Source organism: Schistocerca piceifrons, chromosome 3 (genome assembly GCF_021461385.2).
Source record: "Schistocerca piceifrons isolate TAMUIC-IGC-003096 chromosome 3, iqSchPice1.1, whole genome shotgun sequence".
Lineage (NCBI taxonomy): Eukaryota > Metazoa > Arthropoda > Insecta > Orthoptera > Acrididae > Schistocerca > Schistocerca piceifrons.
In genome coordinates this window covers 929,650,807-929,676,960 of record NC_060140.1, presented here as the reverse complement: position 1 = coordinate 929,676,960, position 26,154 = coordinate 929,650,807, and the positions used below count along the sequence as shown (strand labels likewise).

At 42.9% G+C, this 26,154-nt stretch overlaps 1 protein-coding gene and 1 pseudogene across 1 annotated transcript in view; one reads left to right on the top strand and one right to left on the bottom strand.

The window, feature by feature from the left end:
* The window catches only part of LOC124787789 (protein Skeletor, isoforms B/C), a 694,854-nt gene that overhangs the window by 584,550 nt on the left and 84,150 nt on the right, over positions 1-26,154 (top strand). Inside the window, exons 7-8 of the mRNA XM_047254691.1 lie at positions 3,504-3,688; positions 24,531-24,734. Coding sequence (XP_047110647.1) covers positions 3,504-3,688; positions 24,531-24,734 — 389 coding nt within the window. The remainder of the gene's footprint in view (positions 1-3,503; positions 3,689-24,530; positions 24,735-26,154) is intronic.
* On the bottom strand, positions 2,538-2,655 carry LOC124790281 (annotated as a pseudogene).

The window sequence follows — 26,154 nt, the reverse complement described above, 5'->3', positions numbered from 1 at the left end:
ATATATATATATATATATATATATATATATATATATATATATATATATATATAGTTGGGCATCACCTCGGTTCCGAGAATTCCGGAACCTGTACAGAAAATTGGAATAGAGTTCAAAATAAACATCATTTTCGCCCTTTTTATTGTTCATGAAAGCCACACTTTGCATGTTGTACCACCACACAGCGAGACCTTCAACACTACTGCATTCTAGTGGCCATTCTGTGTGTCTCAGAGAATTCCAACTCTAATAGTTTGCACATTTACTGATGGTGTGCACATGTGCATGCTCAATATATATATATATATATATGCAATGTGTGGCTTTCATGAACAATAAAAAGGGCGAAAATGATGCTTATTCTGAACTCTATTCCAATTTTCTGTACAGGTTGAGGAATTCTCGGAACCGAGAATTCCGGAACCTGTACAGAAAATTGGAATAGAGTTCAAAATAAACATCATTTTCGCCCTTTTTATTGTTCATGAAAGCCACACTTTGCATGTTGTACCACCACACAGCGAGACCTTCAGAGGTGTTGGTGCAGATTGCTGTGCACACCGGTACCTCTAACACCCAGCAGCACGGTCTCTGGCACTGATACATGCCTGTATTCGTCGTGTCATACTACCCAAAAGTTCATCAAGGCACTGTTGGTCCAGATTGTCCCACTCCTCAACAGCGATTTGGTGTAGATCCCTCAGAGTGGTTGGTGGGTCACGTCGTCCATAAACAGCCCTTTTCAATCTATCCCAGGCGTTTTCAATAAGGTTCATGCCTGGAGAACATGCTGGCTACTCTAGTCGAGCAATGTCGTTATCCTGAAGGAAGTCATTCACAAGATGTGCACGATAGGGGCGCGAATTGTCGTTCATGAAGACGAATGCCTCGCCAATACGCTGCCGATATCGTTGCACTATCGGTCGGAGGATGGCATTCACGTATCGTACAGCCGTTACGGCGCTTTCTATGACCACCAGCGGCGTACGTCGGCCCCACATAATGCCACCCCAAAATAGCAGGGAACCTCCACCTTGCTGCACTCGCTGGACAGTGTCTCTAAGGCCTTCAGCCTGATCGGGTTGCCTCGAAACACGTCTCCGACAATTGTCTGGTTGAAGGCATATGTGACACTCATCGGTGAAGAGAAGGTGACACCAATCCTGAGCAGTCCAATCTCATGTTTTTGGGCCCATCTGCACCGCGCTGCATGTTGTCGTGGTTGCAAAGATGGACCTCGCCATGGACGTCGGGAGTGAAGTTGCGCATCATGCAGCCTACTGCGCACAGTTTGAGTCGTAACACTACGTCCTGTGGCTGCACGAAAAGCATTATTCAACATGGTGGCATTGCTGTCAGGGTTCCTTCGAGCCATAATCCGTAGGTAGCGGTCAGCCACTGCAGTAGTGGCCCGTGGGCGGACTGAGCGAGGCATGTCATCGACAGTTCCTGACTATCTGTATCTCCTCCATGTCCGAACTTTGCATCGCTTTGGTTCACTCCGAGACGCCTGGACACTTCCCTTTTTGAGAGCCCTTCCTGGCACAAAGTAACGTGCGGACGCGAACGAACCGCGGTATTGACTGTCGAGGCATGGTTGAACTACAGACAACACAAGCGATGTACCTCCTTCCTGGTGGAATGACTGGAACTGATCGGCTGTCGGACACCCTCCGTCTAATAGGCGCTGATAATGCATGATTGTTTATATCTATGGGCGGGTTTAGTGAGATCTCCGAAGAGTCAGAGGGACTGTGTCTGTGATACAATATCCACAGTCAACGTCTATCTTCAGGAGTTCCGGGAACCGGGTTGATGCAAAACTTTTTTTGATATATATATAATTGACAGTGTAGATTGAAACATAGATATATATTTGTTATATTTGAATTTCTTGACATTTATTACTAAATATATGAATAAAAAAAGTGAAAAATACTTATATAAGCTCCCTAAAGCTTTATATTTACACATGGCGACCACATTGTTCAATTCAAGGGATGATTAATATTTTGTAATAAAATGGAACACCTACAGCCGCCCTTATGGTATCATTTATTTTATGGCTTAAGGGCTGTATGTATAAACAGTAATGATAGTATCATCAGTTTACCAACCATGCAACACAAAGACAGATTAAAAACAGAATAAGAATGGACAAGACTCTACAAGTGAATTTACAGTAATGATTTGATAAAAACAACAGATGCATCCATTGTCACGTAGCTAAAGTATAGTATAATGAACTTTCGCTGTATACATTGTAAAAATATAGTATTTATTAATAACTTCATTAATTAAATAATAATAAAAATCATGGAATATTTAATAAATGAGCATTCCGTCTTCAGGCACAAGTCGCCCATCGGGACCATCCGCCCTCTGGGTCATCCTCAGCTGAGGATGCGGATAGCAGGGTCGTGTGGTCAGCACACCGCTCTCCGAGTCATTACGACGGTTTTCTTTGACCAGAGCCGCTACTTTTCGGTCGAGTAGCTCCTCAATTGGCATCACGAGGCTGAGTGCACCCCAAAAAATGACAACAGCGCATGGCGGCCCAGATGGTCACCCATCTAAGTGCCAGCCACGCCCGACAGCACTTAACTTCGGTGATCTGACGGGAACCAGTGTATCCACTGTAGCAAGGCCATCACCATTTAATTAATGAAGTTATTAATAAATACTATATTTGTGCAATGTATATAGTGGAAATTCGTGACATGCCAGGTTAGCCGTGACCACTAATGCGCTGCTTCCTGGACTTGGGTAGACGTGCCGGGCCCGGACCGAATCCGCCCGGCGAATGTGGTTTTTAGGCGGTTTTCCACATCTCGTGATGTGAATACTGGGCTGGTCCCCATGTCCCGCCTCAGTTACAAGACTCGCACTATTTCATGGCTTACACTAGATGCAGACAGCTGAGGTACACTTCTTCTGTCTTGGGGGGGGGGGGGGGGGGGATACGGGATGGTGACAGGAAGGGCATCCAGCCACCTTCCGACACTACCATTGCCAAATCCATAGTAACAGGCTCGACCACACATTACAGTGATGATGATACAGTGCAAATTCGTAATGGTACACTTTAGCTTTGTGGCAATGGTTGTAGCTGTTGCTTTCATCAAGTGATTACTGTAAATTGAATTGTAGACTCTTGTCCTTGATTCTTATTCTGTTTTTAATCTATCTTTGTATTGCATGGCTGGTAAACTGGTGATGCTGTCATTACTGTTTATGCATACAGTCCTGAAGATGGTGCACTGAAGCATCAAAACTGGTAGCCATGAAATGAACGACATCATAAGGACGGCTGTAGGTGTTCCATTTTATTACATTAGTGAACAGTCGAAGTCCGTCAGACCTCCAATCACAAGGATGGACATATAAAAATACTAATATTTTGTCTCTTGATCTTAAACACAACCCTACATCGTTTTTTGTACATGAGAATTACGTCAGAAGCGTCCCACGCAGCTAGTGAGGAGAGTGGCGGTTTTCCGCAGACGAGCAGCACGGCGCCAGCGCCCGGGGACGTGGAGGAGGTGGGCTCGGGCAACTGCCGGCAGCTGCTGGGCGACCGCCTGCAGGTGCGCTGGCAGATGATGGCCGACGGCGTGCAGGTGCAGCTGGACGCGCGCATCCGCGAGGACCAGTACGTCGCCTTCGGGCTCAGCGGCGAGCAGGGCAGGTCAGTGGCTCGCCGCCGCGCTCTGCTGGCGCTGCAGTCGCGCCGTGGCGTCGCGTCGCCTTCTGTGATAAGCCCTGCATAACAAGGGTGGTGATTCAGAAACTTTAGGGTGTTTCAAAAAGGACTTGACAACTTTGAAAAATAATATACATTAATTCATAGTACCTACAGAGGTGATTATAGTGTCAATTTGGAGGGAAATACATCAAGTTTTGTCTCGCGTAGTTTGCTAGTGCCGAATCGCACCGTAAGGAGCGCTAGCGGCAGTTGCGTTAAAGATGGCTGCCGTCACTGAACTCAAGTGTGCTAGCTGTTTTAGATTAGATTAGATTTACTTTCATTCCAATTGATCCATAGTGAGGAGGTCCTCCAGGATCTAGAACATGTCAGAAAAACAACAATACATGACAAATATTTACAACAAAAACAAATTAGCTAATGTAGCATTCCACAGGTCCCAAGTGGAATGATCGTCTTTTTTTAATGATGACTATATGAAAGAATCATTTTACAAACACTCATTTACTAAATTCACAAATGTTTTTTTAAATTTTTATTTATAAGGTAATAAACATATAAGAGAACTGCTACAATACATATTTACAATGAACACATTACTGCACTGAAATGGTGCAGAAGTTAGAATTTATATATATATATATATATATATATATATATATATATATATATATATATATATATATATATACGCACAAATCACTTTCTCTACAGAGAAATTCATCAATGGAGTAGAAGGAGTTGGCAACCATATATATATACACACAAATCACATTCTCTACAGAGAAATTCATCAATGGAGTAGAAGGAGTTGGCAATCATTAAATCCTTTAGGCTTCTCTTAAACTGAATTTCATTGATTGTTAAGCTTTTTATGGCTCCTGGCAAGTTGTTGAAAATGTGTGTTCCTGAATAATGCACACCTTTTTGTATAAGAGCAGTAAGTGACTTTAAATCCTTATTTCTATTATTTATTCCATGAATTGAGCTGTTGGTTTAAAAAAGTGATGTATTTTTAATGACAAATTTCATTAAAGAATAAATATATAGGAAAGCAACATATGCTTGTAAATATTTGAAAACAAAGCAAATATTTCGATATTTGTTAGCTTGCTGTGTTTATAGTGAAACTGTTGTGTGTTGTTCCTTTCATTTAAAATGACTAAACCAAAACGTATCATTACGGGACGACAGAACAAGGGAAATGGGTACTATAGAACTACACCAGTTCTGGACAGTAGTTAAATAGTGCAAAATAATAGTTGTAGTCGCGATAAATCTGTTGACACTCGTACCAGTGCATCGGAAAAAAAACTGCAAGCTCATTGCGGATAAGACACATTACCTCCCCATGAAAACGATGGTGTAAATGTGAATATAGATTTGAATGTTTTGACACCTGTGTTCAAAGAGACTGTAGCACTTAAATTATGACATTGAGATATAGTGCTTTCCTAAGATGTGACTGGCCAGTATTGGATTAGTCTATAAACTTAAAATTATATGCACAATATGTGGTGTTGATCGATCATTTATAACTTCTGCCATATTCTCAAATAATGAATTATGTGAAGCCAATGTGACGTTATTTTACGAAGTTAGGTGTATTGGGAGAGGTAGCAGTGGTGGAGACTACTTTGTGCTCTCCTGAATCTACCAAGCCCACCTATACAATATGAGAAGTATACTGAAATTAGTGGAAAATGCATAGACTCTGTTGCAACAGAATACATGAAAACTATAGCTGCAAAAGCAGTCAGTGAGAATCGTGGTGTAATAGATATTAGTGTAGCATTTAATTGGTCATGGCAAAAAATGGGCCACACTTCCAAAAATAAATTAGGTACTGCAACAAGTCTTGGTACTGATAAGGTTTTTTGAAGTTCTCACTATGTACTGCCAAGGTGCACCTTAGTAGGTGATAATGAAGAGACAAAGAGTGCAAATTGGCCTTCATGTACAAAGAACTATGAAGGGTCAAGTGGTAGTATGGAGCAAGCGGTAGCTATGGCTATTATTCATCGCTCACAATAAAAGCGAGGAGTTCGAAATATGAAATATCTGGAACATGGAGACTGTAAATTCGTCAACACTGTTTCAAAAAGCAAACCCTATGATGAACCTATTACAATGCTTGAATGTGTGGGCCATATAAAGAAAAGGATGCGAGCCCGCCTTCGTCAGCTGAAAAAGAAACTTGGCGACACCAAATTATCAGATGGAAAAAGGATAAAATATGCTGGAAGGCTTATTGACAAAGTTATTGAAGAATTTCAGGAACACTATGGCAAGATCATTAGCAAAAACACATATGATTCGAAATACAAGAAAAGAGCAGTGTGAGCAACAGACTTTCACAGGCCGTCCACAGATACTAACCCTGCACATAATTTGTGCCCGCCTGCACCGGATACATGGTGCAAGTACCGAAAAGCAGAGGCAGCAAGCAAACTAGATGAATTCAAACATAAGCACTCAGTACCTGAAGCAGTTGTGGAGGCCATTAAGCCTATATTCAGGGACTTAGCAAATCCTGACTTGCTAAAGAAAGCCTTTATTGTAAGACACAAATGTTAACGAGGCGTTTACTGCCATTGTATGGACACGGTTTTTTTTTAAAAAAAAGTCTTTGTAGGCATAAAAACTTTAAGATTGGGCGTGTGTGATGCAATTATCTCCTTCAATGATGGGGATTCAGTAAGAATAAAAGTCTTGGAAGAGACGAGAATAAATATAGCGCAGAATGCGGCAAGAACATTGGTAGCCACGAACCGATTAAGAGTCCGACAGGCTGAAATTTCTGCTCAGCAAATGCCCAAGGAGACGTGAAAGAAGAGAAGAAAGAAAAGTATCTATTAACCTTGTTTTGTTTCTGTTGATGTTCATCTTGCATCCTCGTTTCAAGACAGTGCAAATTCCGTTTAGCTGCTCTTCCAAGTCCTTTGCTCTCTCTGACAGAATTACAATATCATCGGTACACCTCAAAGGTTTTATTTCTTTTCGCTGAACTTTAATTCCTACTGCAAAGTTTTGTTTGGTTTCCTTTACTGCTTGTTCAGTGTAGAGATTGAATAACTTCGGGGATAGGCTAGAACCTTTCTCACTCCCTTCTCAACCACGGCTTTCCTTTGACGCCCCTCGGATCTTACTGCCACCTAGTTTCTAAACAAGTTGTAAATAGCCTTTCGCTCATCTACATCTACATCTACATCTACATTTATGCTCCGCAAGCCACCCAACGTTGTGTGGCGGAGGGCACTTTACGTGCCACTGTCATTACCTCCCTTTCCTGTTCCAGTCGCGTATGGTTCGCGGGAAGAACGACTGTCTGAAAGCCTCCGTGCGCGCTCTAATCTCTCTAATTTTACATTCGTGATCTCCTCGGGAGGTATAAGTAGGGGGAAGCAATATATTCGATACCTCATCCAGAAACGCACCCTCTCGAAACCTGGCGAGCAAGCTACACCGCGATGCAGAGCGCCTCTCTTGCAGAGTCTGCCACTTGAGTTTGCTAAACATCTCCGTAACGCTATCACGGTTACCAAATAACCCTGTGACGAAACGCGCCGCTCTTCTTTGGATCTTCTCTATCTCCTCCGTCAAACCGATCTGGTACAGATCCCACACTGATGAGCAATACTCAAGTATAGGTCGAACGAGCGTTTTGTAAGCCACCTCCTTTGTTGATGGACTACATTTTCCAAGCACTCTCCCAATGAATCTCAACCTGGTACCCGCCTTACCAACAATTAATTTTATATGATCATTCCACTTCAAATCGTTCTGCACGCATACTCCCAAATATTTTACAGAAGTAACTGCTACCAGTGTTTGTTCCGCAATCATATAATCATACAATAAAGGATCCTTCTTTCTATGTATTCGCAATACATTACATTTGTAATGTATTTTATCCCTGCTGCCTTCAGAATTTCGAAGAGGGTATTCCAGACAACATATTCAAAAGCTATATCTATGTCTACAAATGCTATAAACGTAGGCTTGTTTTCCTTAACGTATCTTCTAAGAGAAGTCGTAATGTCAATTTTGCCTCGCGTGTCCCTACGTTTCTCCGGAAACGAAACTGATCTTCCCCGGGGTTTTTCCATTCGTCTGTAAAGAATTCGTGTTAGTATTTTTCAGCCGTAACTTATTAAACTAATGGTTCGGTGATTTTCACACCTGTCTATAACTGGCGGTATAATTGATGGTGTGTTGTATAAAGCCAATTATTTTTCCGAAAAAACAGACATATATTTAATGCATATGTTTAGTTGTTAAAATTTTGGTAATGATTTGTTTAATAGTTTCAGAAATAATGGGTTAAATGCTGGCAGAAATTTGCATTGTCGGCGTAAGGCGTCTAATCTTACCTTACAGCTTCCCTTAAAAATTCTCCGAAAGTTCGTAGATGTATCTAGACGTCTGTGAACATGCTTCTGTAAGCAGTCCACGATGCCTCCAAGGTATGCTAGCGGCCTCTACAATTCCTTGCGTTTCAACCTTTGCACGATACAGGCCGTAAGTATACACTCGACCTGGACGCCCTGATCACTGCAACGTTTTTACACTTTTATTAAACCTAAAAATTACTTTTAGCCTTTTATTTGTAAATCACGCGATTTGAACGTTCGAACAGACGCGAATATAACTCTTCTTAAAGTTAAAGAGTGCCAACACTTTTAATATATCGAATTGTACAGTTTTTATAAAATCGAATTTTACAGTTTTTATAAGCACAACAAGCTCATTTTTTCTCTCGATATCATTGGACACACAACTTTTTCAAATCCATGTGACTTTTTCTTATGCTTTGACGTTACTTCTTTACAGCGTAATTTAAGTTATGCACTGATGAGCCAAAAAATTATGACCACCTGTTTAGTAGCTCGTTTGTCAGTCTTTGGAACGAAATACATCACGGATTCTGCGTATCAGGGGTTCGATAGTTTGTAGGTAGGTTTGTGGAGGTACGTGGCATTAGATGTCTACGCACAGGTCATGTAATTCGCGTTAATAACGAGACGCTGATTTGCGTATGCGGTGATGGCGCCCGGTAGCGACACAGATGGGTTCCATGTCATTTACGAGGTGCATTCAAGTTCAAAGGCCGATTTTTTTTTCTAATTAACTACTCACCCGAAATCGATGAAACTGGCGTTACTTCTCGACGTAATCGCCCTGCAGACGTACACATTTTTCACAACGCTGACGCCATGATTCCATGGCAGCGGCGAAGGCTTCTTTAGGATTATGTTTTGACCACTGGAAAATCTTTCATTGTTGGAAAAAGCCAAAAGTCACTAGGAGCCAGGTCAGGTGAGTAGGGAGCATGAGGAATCACTTCAAAGTTGTTATCACGAAGAAACTGTTGCGTAACGTTAGCTCGATGTGCGGGTGCGTTGTCTTGGTGAAACAGCACATGCGCAGCCCTTCCCAGACGTTTTTGTAGCAGTGCAGGAAGGAATTTGTTCTTCAAAACATTTTCGTAGGATGCACCTGTTACCGTAGTGCCCTTTCGAACGCAATGGGTAAGGATTACGCCCTCGCTGTCCCAGAACATGGACACCATCATTTTTTCAGCACTGGCGGTTACCCGAATTTTTTTTTTTTTTTTTTTTTTTTTTGGTGGCAGTGAATCTGTGTGCTTCCATTGAGCTGACTGGCGCTTTGTTTCTGGATTGCAAAATCGCATCCACGTCTCATCCATTGACACAACCGATGAAAAGAAAGTCCCATTCATGCTGTCGTTGTGCGTCAACATTGCTTGGCAACATGCCACACGGGCAGCCATGTGGTCGTCCGTCAGCATTTGTGGCACCCACCTGGATGACACTTTTCGCATTTTCAGGTCGTCATGCAGGATTGTGTGCACAAAACCCACAGAAACGCGAACTCTGAAGACGATCTGTTCAACAGTCATTTGGCGATCCACCAAAACAATTCTCTCCACTTTCTCGATCATGTCATCAGACCGGCTTGTGTGAGCCCGAGGTTGTTTCGGTTTGTTGTCACACGATGTTCTGCCTTCATTAAACTATCGCACCCACGAACGCACTTTCGACACATCCATAACTCCATCACCACATGTCTCCTTCAACTGTCGATGAATTTCAATTGGTTCCACACCACGCAAATTCAAAAAACGAATGATTGCATGCTGTTCAAGTAAGGAAAACGTCGCCATTTTAAGTATTTAAAACAGTTCTCATTCTCGCCGCTGGCGGTAAAAATCCATCTGCTGTACGGTGCTGCCATCTCTGGGACGTATTGACAATGAACGCGGCCTCATTTTAAAACAATGCGCATGTTTCTATCTCTTTCCAGTCCGGAGAAGAAAAAATCGGAGGCCTTAGAACTTGAATGCACCTCGTACATCAGGCGAATTTGGTCGCCAAGACATCTACGTGAGTTCCGTATTATGCTCCTCAAACCACTGTATCACGTTTCTGGCCCAGACAGATGCACAGTCATGCTGGTGAAGGATGACATCGGCATCGGAAGCACCGGACGACAAAAATGTCTGAAGAGGTTGTTGACCGTATCAGAGCATCTTACCCTCATAGTCATAAGAAGTCGTTCGGAAAGCAAGTCTTGAACTACAGTATCCAAAGACGACAGTGTAGAAGGTTTTAAAAAAACGTTCACACATGTCATCCATTCTGGTTATAGTTGGTTCATGCTTTAAAGCCAGATGACTTTGGTAGACGTTATAACTTTGCAAGTGAAGTGTTGCAGTGGGAACATGACTTTCTTGATTGTGTGGTGTTCAGTGCTGAGGCAACTTTTCACCTATCTGGAAAGATAAATATCCGAAATGCTCGTACCTGGATGTCAGAACATCCCCATGAATCCGTACAACATCAAAGAGATTCCCCAAAATTAAACGTTTTGTTCCGATGTCAAGTGTACGGACCAACTTTTTCGTTGAAGCTGCCGTGACAGGGTGGCTTGTCTAGCTATATTGCAAGAATGGCTCCATTCCCAAACAGAAGGTGAATCTGAAAACTTTATTTGGCAACAGGATTGACCCCTTCCCCATTGACGTCTCTTTGTACGAGAGTAGTTGTACGTCAAAGTCCCTCACATTTGGATTGGTCATAATGGTCAATATGTCACAACTCTTTCCCACTGGTTTCCACTATCATCGACCTTACGTCTTGTGATTTTTTTTCCTTTGGAAAAAAAACATCTACATCCAGCCACTACCTAATGATCTGCCAGAGTTGAGACACAGAACTAAAGAGGGTTTTGCTGCCGTTACTCCAGACTTGTCAACAAAGTGTAGGAAGGACAGGATTTAGAGTTGGATGTGTACCGCCCTTAAACCGCACAAGTAGAACATTTGTTAAAAAAATTAGTGTACCTTCATAACATTGTATTTATTGTTGTTGTGGCTGACAATTCGCAATTTTTCACAAACACAACTTTTATTGATATAATAAAATGGAATCTGCTAGCCTTCTTCAAACAACAATGGGTATCATTCCTGTGCCGGGTGCACATTCGCCAGACATGGAGCCCATCGATCACGTCTGGGACGTGGTCGGTCGGAAATTTGTTCCTTCTGGTCCTCCTGCAATCACTGTCGATGTCTTATGGACCTGCCCACGAACCGTGTGGCATTGTGTTTCCCAGCAGTGTTCCCAGGCCTTCTTTCATCCTGTGCCAGGACATCTAGAGGGCCGGACGGAGTGGCCGAGCGGTTCTGGGCGCTACAGTCTGGAGCCGCGCGACCGCTACGGTCGCAGGTTCGAATCCTGCCTCGGGCATGGATGTGTGTGTGATGTCTTTAGGTTAGTTAGGTTTAAGTAGTTCTAAGTTCTAGGGGACTTATGACCACAGTAGTTGAGTCCCATAGTGTTCAGAGCCCTTTTGAACATCTAGAGGCTCTGACTGCAGCACGTGACAGTTTCACACCGTAACGAATGCTCGTCCTCACAGTGCATGTATTTGTGCAGTTCTGTAATTGTAACCATTTGTGTATATTCATGTCTCTAATCTGTAGAATAAATTCCGTTGGAATCACCAGACTTCTTACTGGTGTTGTAAACTTCGCAAGCAATAGTGTAGTCACGGTATTTTAAATGTGTGGGATGGGTATAGGAAATGATATTTGATGGACATGAAAATCGCTGCCCCTGATCAGATCAGCGTAACACGGACACCCATTCGAAATGTGTGTTGGCCAAGCGCTGGCCACCGCAGCGAGGTACAGCGGGCAGTAGCTCAGATTCCCCTCTCTCCCTTCCACCGCTCCTCTCCCCCTCCCCTCCCGCCCCTTCTCCTGCTGTATCAATACAAGAGGAGAGGTCAAGGAATGTCTAGCGTTCCCGTGTAGGCGATATGCAAGTATCTTGAATTCCGCCAAGACACATTTGTCACAAGCTTCTGGTTACATATCCGCAGTGTAGCGTGAACTGTTGCTTATTATGCGAATAAGGCCATTCTGTACGATCTCCAGTCCTGCAGATGTGTTGCTATAACGGGGAGGACATCATTACGTCTTGACCAGGATACGCTCCGGGCTCACGTCGGGAAGTTCACTACGAAAGCTATCTTCCATTACATCCTTAGACATTTTTTGTTTGTTTGTTGAATCCCACGAACATCCCAAATCCACGGCTTTGATGGATAAAACATTTAATGATTAAAAGTGTGTGCCGGACAGCACTCGAACCTAAAAACTTGGCCTTTCGTGAACAGCCGCTCTACCGGCTTGGTTCTCCAAAAGTGACACACGACAGGGCGTCACAGTTTTATTTCCACCAGTACCGCTTTTCCTATCTTCCAACTTCACAGAAGTTCTGTAAACAGTGCGGGACTAAAAGAATGGTTTAACTACTGTCTAGGGGACTGTTTTCATTCTACAGCAAAGTATACCGTGACCTGAAACTCCCTGGAAGATTAAAACTGAAAAATATACTTTTTACACTGACATGCTTGGATACCTCTCTCAGTAGAACTCTTGCCCACGAAAAGCAAAGGTCGCAGGTCCAGCATACATTTTTAATTGGGAAGGAAGCTTCAAGTCAGCGCACACACTGATGCAGACTGAACATTCATATTGAAAAAATTAGTTATTTGGGTAACTAGCACCCAGGGCAAATTTCGACATTGCACCCCTCCTCCACCCCCTATAGATTTTTTTTAAATTTAATCCTCATCTCTGATCATACTGCTCATTCTTTTATTGATGATTTCACAATAGAATGAAAGGTTGACATTTTAATAAATCTTTCTTATGTGATTCGATTGAAAATGATTACATTTTTATTGTTTCATTGCTAGTCAACGCAAGATCGTAACAAGCAGTACAACGAACGTAAAAAAATGTACCCTTTACACTGCCCTTGCATTTCGTTTCTGGCATAACTAGAATGTTTCCACCTAGTAGCCGAAAATAAAGAAATACGCGTCTCTGTACAGAAGAGAGGTACGTGTTGCGGAACGATTGTTCAATCCAGTCCAATCCGAATCTCCTCACATGAATTCCTTTCATAAAAATTGCTCTCGTTTCACATTTTAATGCTTTCCAAATCCTTTCCCTTCAACTTCCGATTCTTCTTTTTCTTCTTCACCTTCTCACTCGTTCTTCCCCTTTCCTTTTGCCCTTCCAAATTTTTTTCTCCTGTCACAAAACCCAAGCCACTGGGGCCCAAATCAAGTACGGCAGGTGCTATACCCTGTTTACCTAACAAATAAAATGCTAAAAGTTGTGTTGAATAATTTAGTCAATATTGAAAGGAGAGAAAATTTTAGTGACTGGGGAGAAAACGCGAAGGGAGTCTCACGAGATACAACATTGGATCCACTCCTATTCCTTAAATTTTGAATTGGTGAGTTCCTTCCACTTAATATTCATCAAGCAGAATTGTTACTTTGAGTAAGAGAGAAAGCAACAGAAAAAATTGTTAAATGTGTTTTTTAAAGAAATGTTAAGAGATTCTCTGAAAATTGACTGTTCATTAATTTTGAGAAAACGTGTTGTGTTCAGTTCTTTATAACAAACAGAGTCATACCAAGAATTGATGTGGTACATGAACAAGAATCAGTTAAGAAGGTAGAACATTCCACATTTCTGGGTGTACCTATCGCTGAAAACTTGAAATGGAAGAAATATGTTACTGCGCAATTTATAAATTGAGAACTTAAATGGATAAATATATTTATGTAAGTACTAGAAAACGTTATTTTATTTTCATATCTAGAAATACAACCAAAATTTTTCACATGATGGAACTTCTAAATTAAATTACACACTGAAACTTCCTGGAAGATTCAAACTTTGAGCCGGACCGAAACTCGAACTCTGGACCTTTGCCTGTTACACGCAAGTGTTCTACCAGTTGAGCTATACCATAATCTGTTTATCTTAAGAATAAATCTGATGTAAACAAACACAAACGCAATGATTGGCCAGAACCCGTAGCAGAAGTGCACTGGTGTCGTTACGCTCTTGGTTGTAGGTCCTACTTACGTATTAGATATCTTATTATTAAGTTACGTTAAATGGAACTTTAACACATTCAAATGTGTTAACAGCCATCAACGTTTTTCTCAATCACGCTTTAGCTACGTAGTTTTTATTTCAAAAATCGTGTACAGTCACAGCCTCTGCAGCGTTGTGCTCTGATTGTCGCGCTGTTAATGCGCAGCATGAAAATGGCTGAGGCTGCTATCTGTTCCGTAGTGAAACATGCGAGCGGAACACGATTAAAAAGGGCCGAGAAATAGGCTATTCTTAATTTTTTTCATAAATTTACTGAGATAATCGGCTTTGAAGTTTTCCCAGTGCTGTATAAAAAGCAGCTGATATGCTGAGCTACAGTGAATGTGTAGCATAGTCGGTTGCTTAATAAAGTGTGGTAAAAAGGTAGGTATCTGTTTGTTAGTTCAAATATCCCCCGTACCATTTTTTTTCTTAGTTCAATTTGAAATACCTACATCTCGTAATTATAAAACTCATCATCATTTTTATGCATATTGCACCTCTTCTTGTTTTTAATTACATATTGGATCCGAAATTCGTGTTTCCATTCCAAATACAAATTCTTAATTAGCGATGTTTTATGAAAGAATGTTCAATATTTAACTATACGGTGAAATTCTTCTATACTATCTTACGTTACACAAAACTTGTGCAGAAAAATTACCCTGTGGCTAAGTCAGGAATTTTCATCATTCTTGTTTTTAATTACAGTATTCATCATCATCATCATCATCATCAGCCAATTCAATCATTAAATGATGTGGCCTCTTCGAGTCGTGGATTCAGGTAGGCTTTCAGCAGTCTTCTCCAAGTGGGACGGTCTTGGGCAGTTCTCTGCCGGGTGTTACCAGCGATCTTCTTGATGTCTTTGTCCCATCTGTCTGGTGGTCTTCCTCTAGGCCTCCGGTGCTACCTCGGACTCCACTCCAGTACTAGCTTCGTCCATCTGTTGTCTTTTCTTCTTGCGACGTGGCCAGCCCACTGCCATTTCAAGGAACTTACTGTCTCTAAGATGTCATTAACCTTCGTCACAGACCGGATGCCATCTGCCCTTTTCCTGTCCTTTCTTGTATAGCCCAGCATTGATCTCTCCATGGCTCTCTGTGCTGTCCTAAGTTTCCCTTTTGTAAATGAGTTCAGTGTCCATGTCTCGTAGCCAGACGTCATCACAGGCAGAATGCATTCATCAAAATCAAATACTGCTTTCTTCAAATTTACTGACATTTTTGATCTGAACACTTTTGAATTCTTCCCAAATGCTTGCCAGCCAAGCTTGATGCGTCGATAGATTTCTGGCCTTATGTCTCCCTTCATATTTATAATCTGGCCAAGGTAGACATATTCACTGACCTCTTCTAGCAGACTGTCCTTGACCTTCACATCTCCAGCTGGGACCCATTTGTTGGACATTACTTTTGTTTTGGAAAGGTTCATGTTCAAGCCAACCAGCTGACATTCCGATGCAAGATCTGTAACTAAGTTTTGGAGCTCTGCGAAGTCTTTCGCCAGTTAGGCAATATCATCAGCAAATCTCAAGTTGGTAAGCCATCTTCCATTAATTCTAATTCTCTTACCTTCCCAGCTCAACTTTGACATAGCCATTTCCAATACAGCAGAGAACAGTTTTGGGGAGATGGGATCGCCTTGCTTGACACCCCTCATGATGCGGAATTCTTGAGTTGATTCGCCGATGTTAACATAAGCTGAAGAATTCTCGTGGATTTTCCTGAGCACTTCAATGTATGCTGCTCCCACTCCTTGCTCACTCAAAGCTTGGAGGACAGCTACATGGCTAACGGAGTCAAATGCCTTTTCAAAGTCAACAAAGGCAATGCAGAGAGGCAGTTGGTATTCATTCGCTCTGCTTATCACTTCACTAACGGTCAGAATGTGGTCAATAGTGCTAAAATTGCTTCGGAATCCTGCTTGTTCTATAGGTTGGCCTGAGTCTAGGGTGGAACTAATTCGGTTTAACAAGATCTTTGTGAAAATTTTGTACAAAATTGAGAGCAACCTGATAGGACGGTAGTTTTTAATATTGTGAATACTTCCTTTCTTGTGTATCAATCTACAGTACTACGTTATCTAAAAACGATAACGTTTTGCGGTTTTCGTCTAGTCGTCTAAGGAGCGTATTGTGGGAGATGTGCAGTGTAGTATTTCATTCTGCTTAAAACTTAGATGACATTAAAAGCTGTATTGTTCCTATGCTCATCTCTTTTTACGTGTGAACTGCAGCTGGCCCTCTACGGTCGCAGGTTCGAATCCTGCCTCGGGCATAGATGTGTGTGCTGTCCTTAGGTTAGTTAGGTTTAAGTAGTTCCAAGTTCTAGGGGACTGATGACCTCAGATTTTAAGTCCCATAGTCCTTAGAGCCGTTTGAACCTCTTGAACCTCTTCTTCTTCTTCTTCTTCTTCTCTTTTTCTTTTTTTTTTTTTCAGCTGGCCACGTGACTGTAGGCTAGCTGTAGCAGCTGACCGGCCAGAACTGTCCAAGTTAAATGCACCGTTAAAGCTGTTGTCCCGTATTATCGCTAAGTCGATGTGCGCGTAACGCACTGCACAAAACGTACCCTTATTATCGTACTTGGCAGTTCTCGAGACAGCTTGGCTGCAGCCCCACGAAAACAGAAATCCAATGAGGTTCCAGCAAACGCGGAAGAATACATAGTGCAATGTTTACATCGTGTTTATTCTTATGATGAACGGATTATAGCACTATTAACAATGTGTCCTCACAGATATACTTTCCGGCAGTACTTCGTCTCCTACTTTTCAAACTTCACAGAAGCTCTCCTGCGTATCTTCCAAGACTAGCACTTCTGGAAGGAAGGGTATTGCGGAGATGTGGCTTAGCCACAGCCGGGGGGATGTTCCCAGAATGAAATTTTCACTCTGCAGTGGAGTGTGGGCTGATATGAAGCTTCCTGGCAGTTTAAAACTGTGTGCCGGAATAAAAGTCGAACTCGGGACCTTAGCCTTTCGCGGGAAACTGCTCTAAAGGTGAAAGGTAAAGGTCCCGAGTTCAAGTCTCGGTCCGGCACACAGTTTTAATCTGATAGGAAATTTCACAACAGCACACACCTCACACAGAGCGAAAATTCCTTTCTGACAGTTAAACATTGTTATTGCAGGCCAGGTAACTATTATTGAATGCTGCACTACACTTCAGAGTGGGCCGGCTGGAGTGGCCGAGCGGTTCTAGGCGCTTCAAAAATAATGGTTCACATGGCTCTGAGCACTATGGGACTTAACATCTGAGGTCATCAGTCCCCTAGAACTTAGAACTACTTAAACCTAACTAACCTGAGGATATCACACACATAGATGCCCGAGGCAGGATTCGAACCTGCGACCGTAGCTGTCGCGCGGTTCCAGACTGGAGCGCTTAGAACCGCTCGGCCACTTCAGCTAGGCGCTTCAGTCTGGAACCGCGCGACCGCTACGGTCGCAGGTTCGAATCCTGCCTCGGGTATGGATGTGTGTGATGTCCTTAGGTTAGTTAGGTTTAAGTACTTCTAGGTTGTATGGGACTAATGTTGCACTGTATTTGTCTACTTGTGCTTCCTGTATTTGCTTACGTGTCTTGATTTTGGGATCAAGTACATCGCTCATCTGCATCAATTCTATCCAACGCTCTCCTCTTGGAGCGCTATTTTCAGTGTTCCTGAATTTATATCACAGTACCGTTCTGAGGAAAAAATCAATCATTTATTTGAAAACTTAGGGTATATTGGCACATTAAAATATATTCTAAACCAAAAATAACCTTAATTTTTTTCTCGAATCACTGCTAACACTCCATTAAACAACCTTGTTCAGTAAGTTGCTGTAATCTACTGGGAGCTTGAAGAAAGCTAGAAAAAAATAAAAGTTGGATGTAGAAATGTGCTGCACGATGTCTGAGGAGGATACGCGCTTTCCTTCATAGACTAACTGCGTTTTGCCAAAAGCTCACCAACAGATCTAAGTGTTCCATCATGTCGTTCCTAGTACTGCTTCTACACTACCGTTCCATTCCATATCGCTTCTTACATCCAGACGTAAGACACTCAGATCGGTACTAGGCGTTGAATGTCGATAGTGTATGAAACGAAACACCGATTTAGTTCGTGCTGTGTGCTGTCGTTCAGTAGAATATACGTAAACGGTAATCAGAAGTATCACCAGAGCTACGGAGCACCGGATAAGTGTATCTAGATTTCTCATGGTAGAGAAGGTAGATCGTTCAAACGCCACAGGTGACAATTTTTTAACTTTTGAATGTCGGGGTCCATAAGGTTCCCTTTCTGTGCAGCGACAGTGGAATATAAAATTGTAAAAAATGCAGCAACCAGTCGCGGAACCATAATTTATTTATCTTGTTGCAAATCGATTTCGACTGATCATCGTCAGTGCATTTTTCGAACCGATACATGCCATAAGTAGAAGTACTGTTTTTGGCAGATTTCTATCTTGATATAAATCTGAAGAACTACTGTCCTCTTCAGATTTCTATCAAGATAGATTTTTTTAACTGCTTACGCGTGAAAGTCTTATATGGAAGAACATTTTCCTGACATGTAAAAGAACTTTTCGGAGTTTGTAGCAATGTTCTTTTGACAGTCAGCTTTCGCTTCGTTAGTTGAACGCTATGTACTTATTATTGGTCTTATTATTATTATTATTACTTCCGCACGTGTGATGCAATTGTTTTCTTTCTGTTCCGATGGTTCATTCTGTGGAACTACAAATGTACTCTATAGGTTTACTCCTTTGAAAGAAACAAACCGAAAGCAGACTGCCGAAAGAATATTGCTGAAAAACTCCAAACAGCCTTATTACATCTCATGAACACGTTGTCGCATACAACACTTTCACGCATAATACAGTAAAAGAACGTGTCGCCATTGGGGTTTGAATGGGAGATCTTTGGCACGAGGATCTAATGCTATGCCATCTTCCCCACGGAATCAGCATATGTTACACACTCACAGTTATCTTTTCGTGTGGTCTGTAGTTCTGGTGTAGCTGTTAATCAACGTTTACGCCCGTTTTCCTGGATTACAGCACATACGAGGGACACTCCAAAAGAAATGCACACAATTTTTTTTTAAATCCATCTTTTATTCTACATGTTTGAAAGTTTTACAGTGTGTAGATACATCCTTTAGGAACAATATTTTCATTTCTCCACGTAATTTCCATCCCTCTCAACTGCCTTACGCCATCTTGGAACCAGCAACTGTATACCTGCCCGATAAAATTCTGGACCAACCTGTTGGAGCCACTGTTTGGCAGCGTGCACAAGGGAGTCATCATCTTCAAACCTTGTTCCACGAAGAGAGTATTTCAGTTTCCCAGAGAGATGATGGTCACATGGAGCCAGGTCAGGACTGTAAGGCGGATGTTTCAGTATTGTCCAACCGAGTTTTGTGATCGCTTCCATGGTTTTTTGATTGACGTGGCCGTGCATTGTCGTGCAACAGCAAAACATCCTGCTTTTGCCGATGTGGTCGAACACGACTCAGTCGAGCTTGAAGTTTCTTCAATGTGGTCACATATGCATCAGAATTTATGGTGGTTCCACTTGGCATCATATCTACAAGCAAGAGTCCTTTGGAATCGAAAAACACCGTAGGCATAACTTTTCCAGCAGAAGGTGCGGTTTTGAATTTTTTTTTTCTTGGGTTAATTTGCATGATGCCACTCCATTGACTTCCTCTTCGTCTCTGTTGAAAAATGATGGAGCCATGTTTCATCACCTGTCACAATTCTTCCAAGAAATTCATCTCCACCATTCTCGTGCTGTTCCAAAATTCGGTGAATACCGTTTTCCTTGTTTGTGAGCCACTGTCAACATCCTGGGAACCCACCTGGCACAAACCTTTTTCAACGCCAACACTTTCAGTATTCTGCAAACACTTCCTTCCGCTATCCCAACGCAGCGTGACAATTAATTCACTGTGGTGCGTCTGTCAGCAGTCACCAATTTGTTAACTCTCTGCACATTGTCTGGAGTGTGTGCAGTACGAGGCCTGCCGCTGCGAGGACAATCCTCAATATTGCCGTGCCCGCTTTCATCACGTAACCTGCTTGCACGCCGACTAACTGTACTGCCATCGACAGCAGCATCTCCACACACGTTTTTTCAACCTCTTGTGGATGTTTGCCACTGTCTCGTTTTCACAGCACAGGAATTCTATGACAGCACGTTGCTTCTGACGAACGTAAAGTGTAGCAGCCATCTTGAAGACGTGCGCCACTCACGGGAACATATTGAACTAAGTTTGAAAACAAGTGAGATTAGATTAGATTAGATTAGTTTTTCGTTCCATAGATCCGTGCTGAGGAGATCCTCGTGGATTTGGAACATGTCTTTTTCTTTAAGCTGAAATAACAATACTAATAGAATGACTATATACATAATTTGTTTCTATTTAAAAAATTCGTCAGTAGAGTAGAAGGACTTGGCCCCTAGTAAGTCTTTCAGGCTGCTTTTAAACTGATCTTTATTTGCAACTAAATTTTTTATGTTTACTGGCAAATTATTGAAGATGAGTGTTCCTGAGTAGTGGACCCCTTTTTGAACTAAAGTAAGTGCTTCTAAGTCCTTGTGCAGATCATTTTTGTTCCTGGTATTGTACGTATGAACTGAGCTGTTTGTTGGAAAAAGTGATATATTATTTAGGACAAATTTCATTAAGGAGTAAATATACTGAGAGACTGTAGTTAGTATACCCAGTTCTTTGAAGAGGTTTCTACAGGACGTCCGTGAATTTTCTTCACAAATAATACATATTACACGATTTTGGACTCTGAAAACTTTTGTTTGACTTGAAGTGTTACCCCAAAATATTATACCATGTGACATTATGGAATGAAAGTAGGCAAACTATGCAAGCTTATTCATTTTTATGTCGCCTATGTCTGCTAACACTCGAATTGCAAATACAGATTTGTTAAGGCGTTTATGCAGTTCTATGGTGTGCGCCTCCCAACTAAATTTATTATCAAGTTGTAATCCCAGGAATTTAAGACTGTGAACCTCTTCTATCTGCTCTTCTTCATACTTTATGCATATGCTGGGTGGAAACCTCTTACAGGTTCTGAATTGCATATAGTGAGTCTTTTCGAAGTTTAATGTCAGTGAGTTGTCTTTAAACCATTTATTAATATCCACATTAGCAGATCTTTCTAGAACTACACTCTACATACTATTTATTGCAATACTCTTGTCGTCTGCAAACAAAACGAACTCTGCTTCTGGCAGTGTAACTGATGAGAGATCATTAATGTACACAAGAAAACGCAATGGCCCTAAGATGGATCCTTGTGGGACACCACATGTAATTTCTTCCCATTCTTATGATGACTGATGACTTAATTCACTAGTCCCTTGCATTGCCACGCTTAGTTTCCTGTTTGCGAGGTATGACTTGAACCATTTTGCAGCACTGTCCGTGACACCATAGAATTCTAATTTATTTAAAAGGATGTTATGGTTCACAGTGGGAAGGATGTATCTACACACTGCAAAACTTTCATACATCCAGAATGAAAACTGTATTTTTACAAAAATAGTGTGCATTTCTTTCGGAGTGACCCTCATAGTACGAACTAAATTGGAGTTTTGGTTGATAATCTATCGACATACCGATCTGAGTGCCTGAGATCTGGAGGTTGGGGCATTAACATTGCCCGTAAGAGTGCATACGACGGGGAGTTCTCCTTTTAGTTCGTAGGGTACGACTGTCACGGTACGGTCAGGACGAAGAAAACATCGTTCTTGTGCAACGCAGACAGGGGATCTCAAGTTGATTCCGTATTTCTAGATTTCCGGAAAGCTTTTGACACCGTTCCTCACAAGCGACTTCTAATCACACTGCGGGCCTATGGGGTATCGTCTCAGTTGTGCGACTGGATTCGTGATTTCCTGTCAGGAAGGTCGCAGTTCGTAGTAATAGACGGCAAATCATCGAGTAAAACTGAAGTGATATCAGGTGTTCCCCAGGGAAGCGTCATGGGACCTCTGCTGTTCCTGATCTATATAAATGACCTGGGTGACAATCTGAGCAGTTCTCTTAGGTTGTTCGCAGATGATGCTGTAATTTACCGTCTAGTAAGGTCATCCGAAGACCAGTATCAGTTGCAAAGCGATTTAGAAAAGATTGCCGTATGGTGTGGCAGGTGGCAGTTGACGCTAAATAACGAAAAGTGTGAGGTGATCCACACGAGTTCCAAAAGAAATCCATTGGAATTAGATTACTCGATAAATAGCACAATTCTCAAGGCTGTCAATTCAACTAAGTACCTGGGTGTTAAAATTACGAACAACTTCGGTTGGAAAGACCACATAGATAATACTGTGGGGAAGGCGAGCCAAAGGTTGCGTTTCATTGGCAGGACACTTAGAAGATGCAACAAGTCCACTAAAGAGACAGCTTACACTAGACTCGTTCGTCCTCTGAATATTGCTGCGCGGTGTGGGATCCTTATCAGGTGGGATTGACGGAGGACATCAAAAGGGTGCAAAAAAGGGCAGCTCGTTTTGTATTATCACGTAATAGGGGAGAGAGTGTGGCAGATATGATACGCGAATTGGGATGGAAGTCATTAAAGCAAAGACGGTTTTCGTCGCAGCGAGATCTACACTCTTGGAAATTGAAATAAGAACACCGTGAATTCATTGTCCCAGGAAGGGGAAACTTTATTGACACATTCCTGGGGTCAGATACATCACATGATCACACTGACAGAACCACAGGCACAGAGACACAGGCAACAGAGCATGCACAATGTCGGCACTAGTACAGTGTATATCCACCTTTCGCAGCAACGCAGGCTGCTATTCTCCCATGGAGAAGATCGTAGAGATGCTGGATGTAGTCCTGTGGAATGGCTTGCCATGCCATTTCCACCTGGCGCCTCAGTTGGTCCAGCGTTCGTGCTGGGCGTGCAGACCGCGTGAGACGACGCTTCATCCAGTCCCAAACATGCTCAATGGGGGACAGATCCGGAGATCTTGCTGGCCAGGGTAGTTGACTTACACCTTCTAGAGCACGTTGGGTGGCACGGGATACATGCGGACGTGCATTGTCCTGTTGGAACAGCAAGTTCCCTTGCCAGTCTAGGAATGGTAGAACGATGGGTTCGATGACGGTTTGGATGTACCGTGCACTATTCAGTGTCCCCTCGACGATCACCAGTGGTGTACGGCCAGTGTAGGAGATCGCTCCCCACACCATGATGCCGGGTGTTGGCCCTGTGTGCCTCGGTCGTATGCAGTCCTGATTGTGGCGCTCACCTGCACGGCGCCAAACACGCATACGACCATCATTGGCACCAAGGCAGAAGCGACTCTCATCGCTGAAGACGACACGTCTCCATTCGTCCCTCCATTCACGCCTGTCGCGACACCACTGGAGGCGGGCTGCACGATGTTGGGGCGTGAGCGGAAGACGGCCTAACGGTGTGCGGGACCGTAGCCCAGCTTCATGGAGACGGTTGCGAATGGTCCTCGCTGATACCCCAGGAGCAACAGTGTCCCTAATTTGCTGGGAAGTGGCGGTGCGGTCCCCTACGGCACTGCGTAGGATCCTACGGTCTTGGCGTGCATCCGTGCGTCGCTGCGGCCCGGTCCCAGGTCGACGGGCACGTGCACCTTCCGCCGACCACTGGCGACAACATCGATGTAGTGTGGAGACCTCACGCCCCACGTTTTGAGCAATTTGGCGGTACGTCCACCCGGCCTCCCGCATGCCCACTGTACGCCCTCGCTCAAAGTCCGTCAACTGCACATACGGTTCACGTCCACGCTGTCGCGGCATGCTACCAGACTGCGATGGAGCTCCGTATGCCACGGCAAACTGGCTGACACTGACGGCGGCGGTGCACAAATGCTGCGCAGCTAGCGCCATTCGACGGCCAACACCGCGGTTCCTGGTGTGTCCGCTGTGCCGTGCGTGTGATCATTGCTTGTACAGCCCTCTCGCAGTGTCTGGAGCAAGTATGGTGGGTCTGACACACCAGTGTCAATGTGTTCTTTTTTCCATTTCCAGGAGTGTATTTAAGAAATTTCAGTCACCAACTTTCTCTTCCCAATGCGAAAATATTTTGTTGAGCCCAACCTACATAGGTAGGAATGATCATCAAAATAAAATAAGAGAAATCAGAGCTCGAACAGAAAGGTTTAGGTGTTCGTTTTTCCCGCGCGCTGTTCGGGAGTGGAATGGTAGAGAGATATTATGATTGCGGTTCGATTAACTCTCTGCCAAGCACTTTTAAATGTGAATTGCAGAGTAATCATGTAGATGTAGAAGCAGCGCTGACGCGGTTTCTTCGTTCCCACAGGTCGACCATGGTGGGCGGCGACGTGGTGGTGGCGTTCTACGACGCGTCGACGGGACAGTTCCGCGCCGACGACTACTACATGTCGGCGACGGCGCAGTGCGACGGGCAGAACGGCGTCTGCCCCGACGAGCGACTGGGCGGCCGCAACGACGTCGTCGTCGTCTCTGGGCGGCGGACTCGCGGCGTCACCACCGTCGTCTACAAGTGAGCACTATGGCTGCAGCCCTCTGTCCATCATGACCAGCACACTCTGCGCCCTACAGGACATTCCATTGTTACACGCTAACTCGTAGGGGGGGGGGGGGGGGGGGGGGGGTAGAGACCCTGGGACACACAAGCAGAGACCCACGTACGGGATGTGTCGTAATTAACAGCGAAAACCGACACGGGATAAACTATTCTGAACCGTGAATTTACTTTCAAAATCTTTTCTTAAAGAATTTACTTTATTTACTACAAAACAAAACGAGGATAATGGAATGTAGTCGAATTAAGTCGGGTGATGTTGAGGGAATTAGATTAGGAAATGAGACACTTAAAGTAGTAAAGGAGTTTTGCTATTTGGGGAGCAAAATAACTGAGGATGGTCGAACTAGAGGGGCTATAAAATGTAGACTGCCAATGGCGAGGAAAGCGTCTCTGAAGAAGAAAAATTTGTTAACATCGAGTATAGATTTAAGTGTCAGGAAGTCGTTTCTGAAAGTATTTCTATGGAGTGTAGCCATGTATGGAAGTGAAACATGGACGATAAATACTTTGGACAAAAGAAGCTTTCGAAATGTGGTGCTACAGAAGAATGCTAAAGATCAGATGGGTAGACCACATAACTAATGAGGAGGTATTGAATAGAATTGGGGAGAAGAGGAGTTTGTGGCACAACTTGAAAAGAAGAAGGGATCGGTTGGTAGGACACGTGTTGAGACATCGAGGGATCACAAATTTAGCGTTGGAGGGCAGCGTGGAGGGTAAAAATCGTAGAGGGAGACCAAGAGATGAGTACACTAAACAGATTCAGAAGGATGTAGGTTGTAGTAAGTACCGGGAGATGAAGAAGCTTGCACAGGATAGAATAGCATGGAGAACTGCATCAAACCAGTCTCAGGACTGAAGACAACAACATACTAGCGATTCATCAAGAACATTAACACATTTAATCACACTATGTGAGCGTGGAAGTAGTTGCCAGTGGGTAACTGATGAAAACAAATTAAATTTCGTTCAACAAATGGAAATTTTATTCCTAAAAAACCTTTTAAAAAAAAACAGATTTAAAAATTATAATCAGAAAGAACCCTCCAAATATCAAGTTACAATTTATTCAGAGGCAGAAATAACAACTTTTTTATTTTATTTTTGACAGTATGAGCTTCCGGGCTGAGAACCTTGCCGCTCCCTTTTAACATGGCCGTAGTTACGACCGCTCACAACGACCTCTGAAAGACTACACTGGTGCAAATCTGCAACATACCGGATTGCTTTAAACTAAAAATTTTAACAACTCGCACAAACACATAAACTATGCACCCCATACGAGGGATGGAAATGGTAGAAACACTCGCATTAAAAAAAAATTTAAAAAAATGACTTGCCACCGAAAGTGGAACTTGCTTTTAAAAGAAAATTC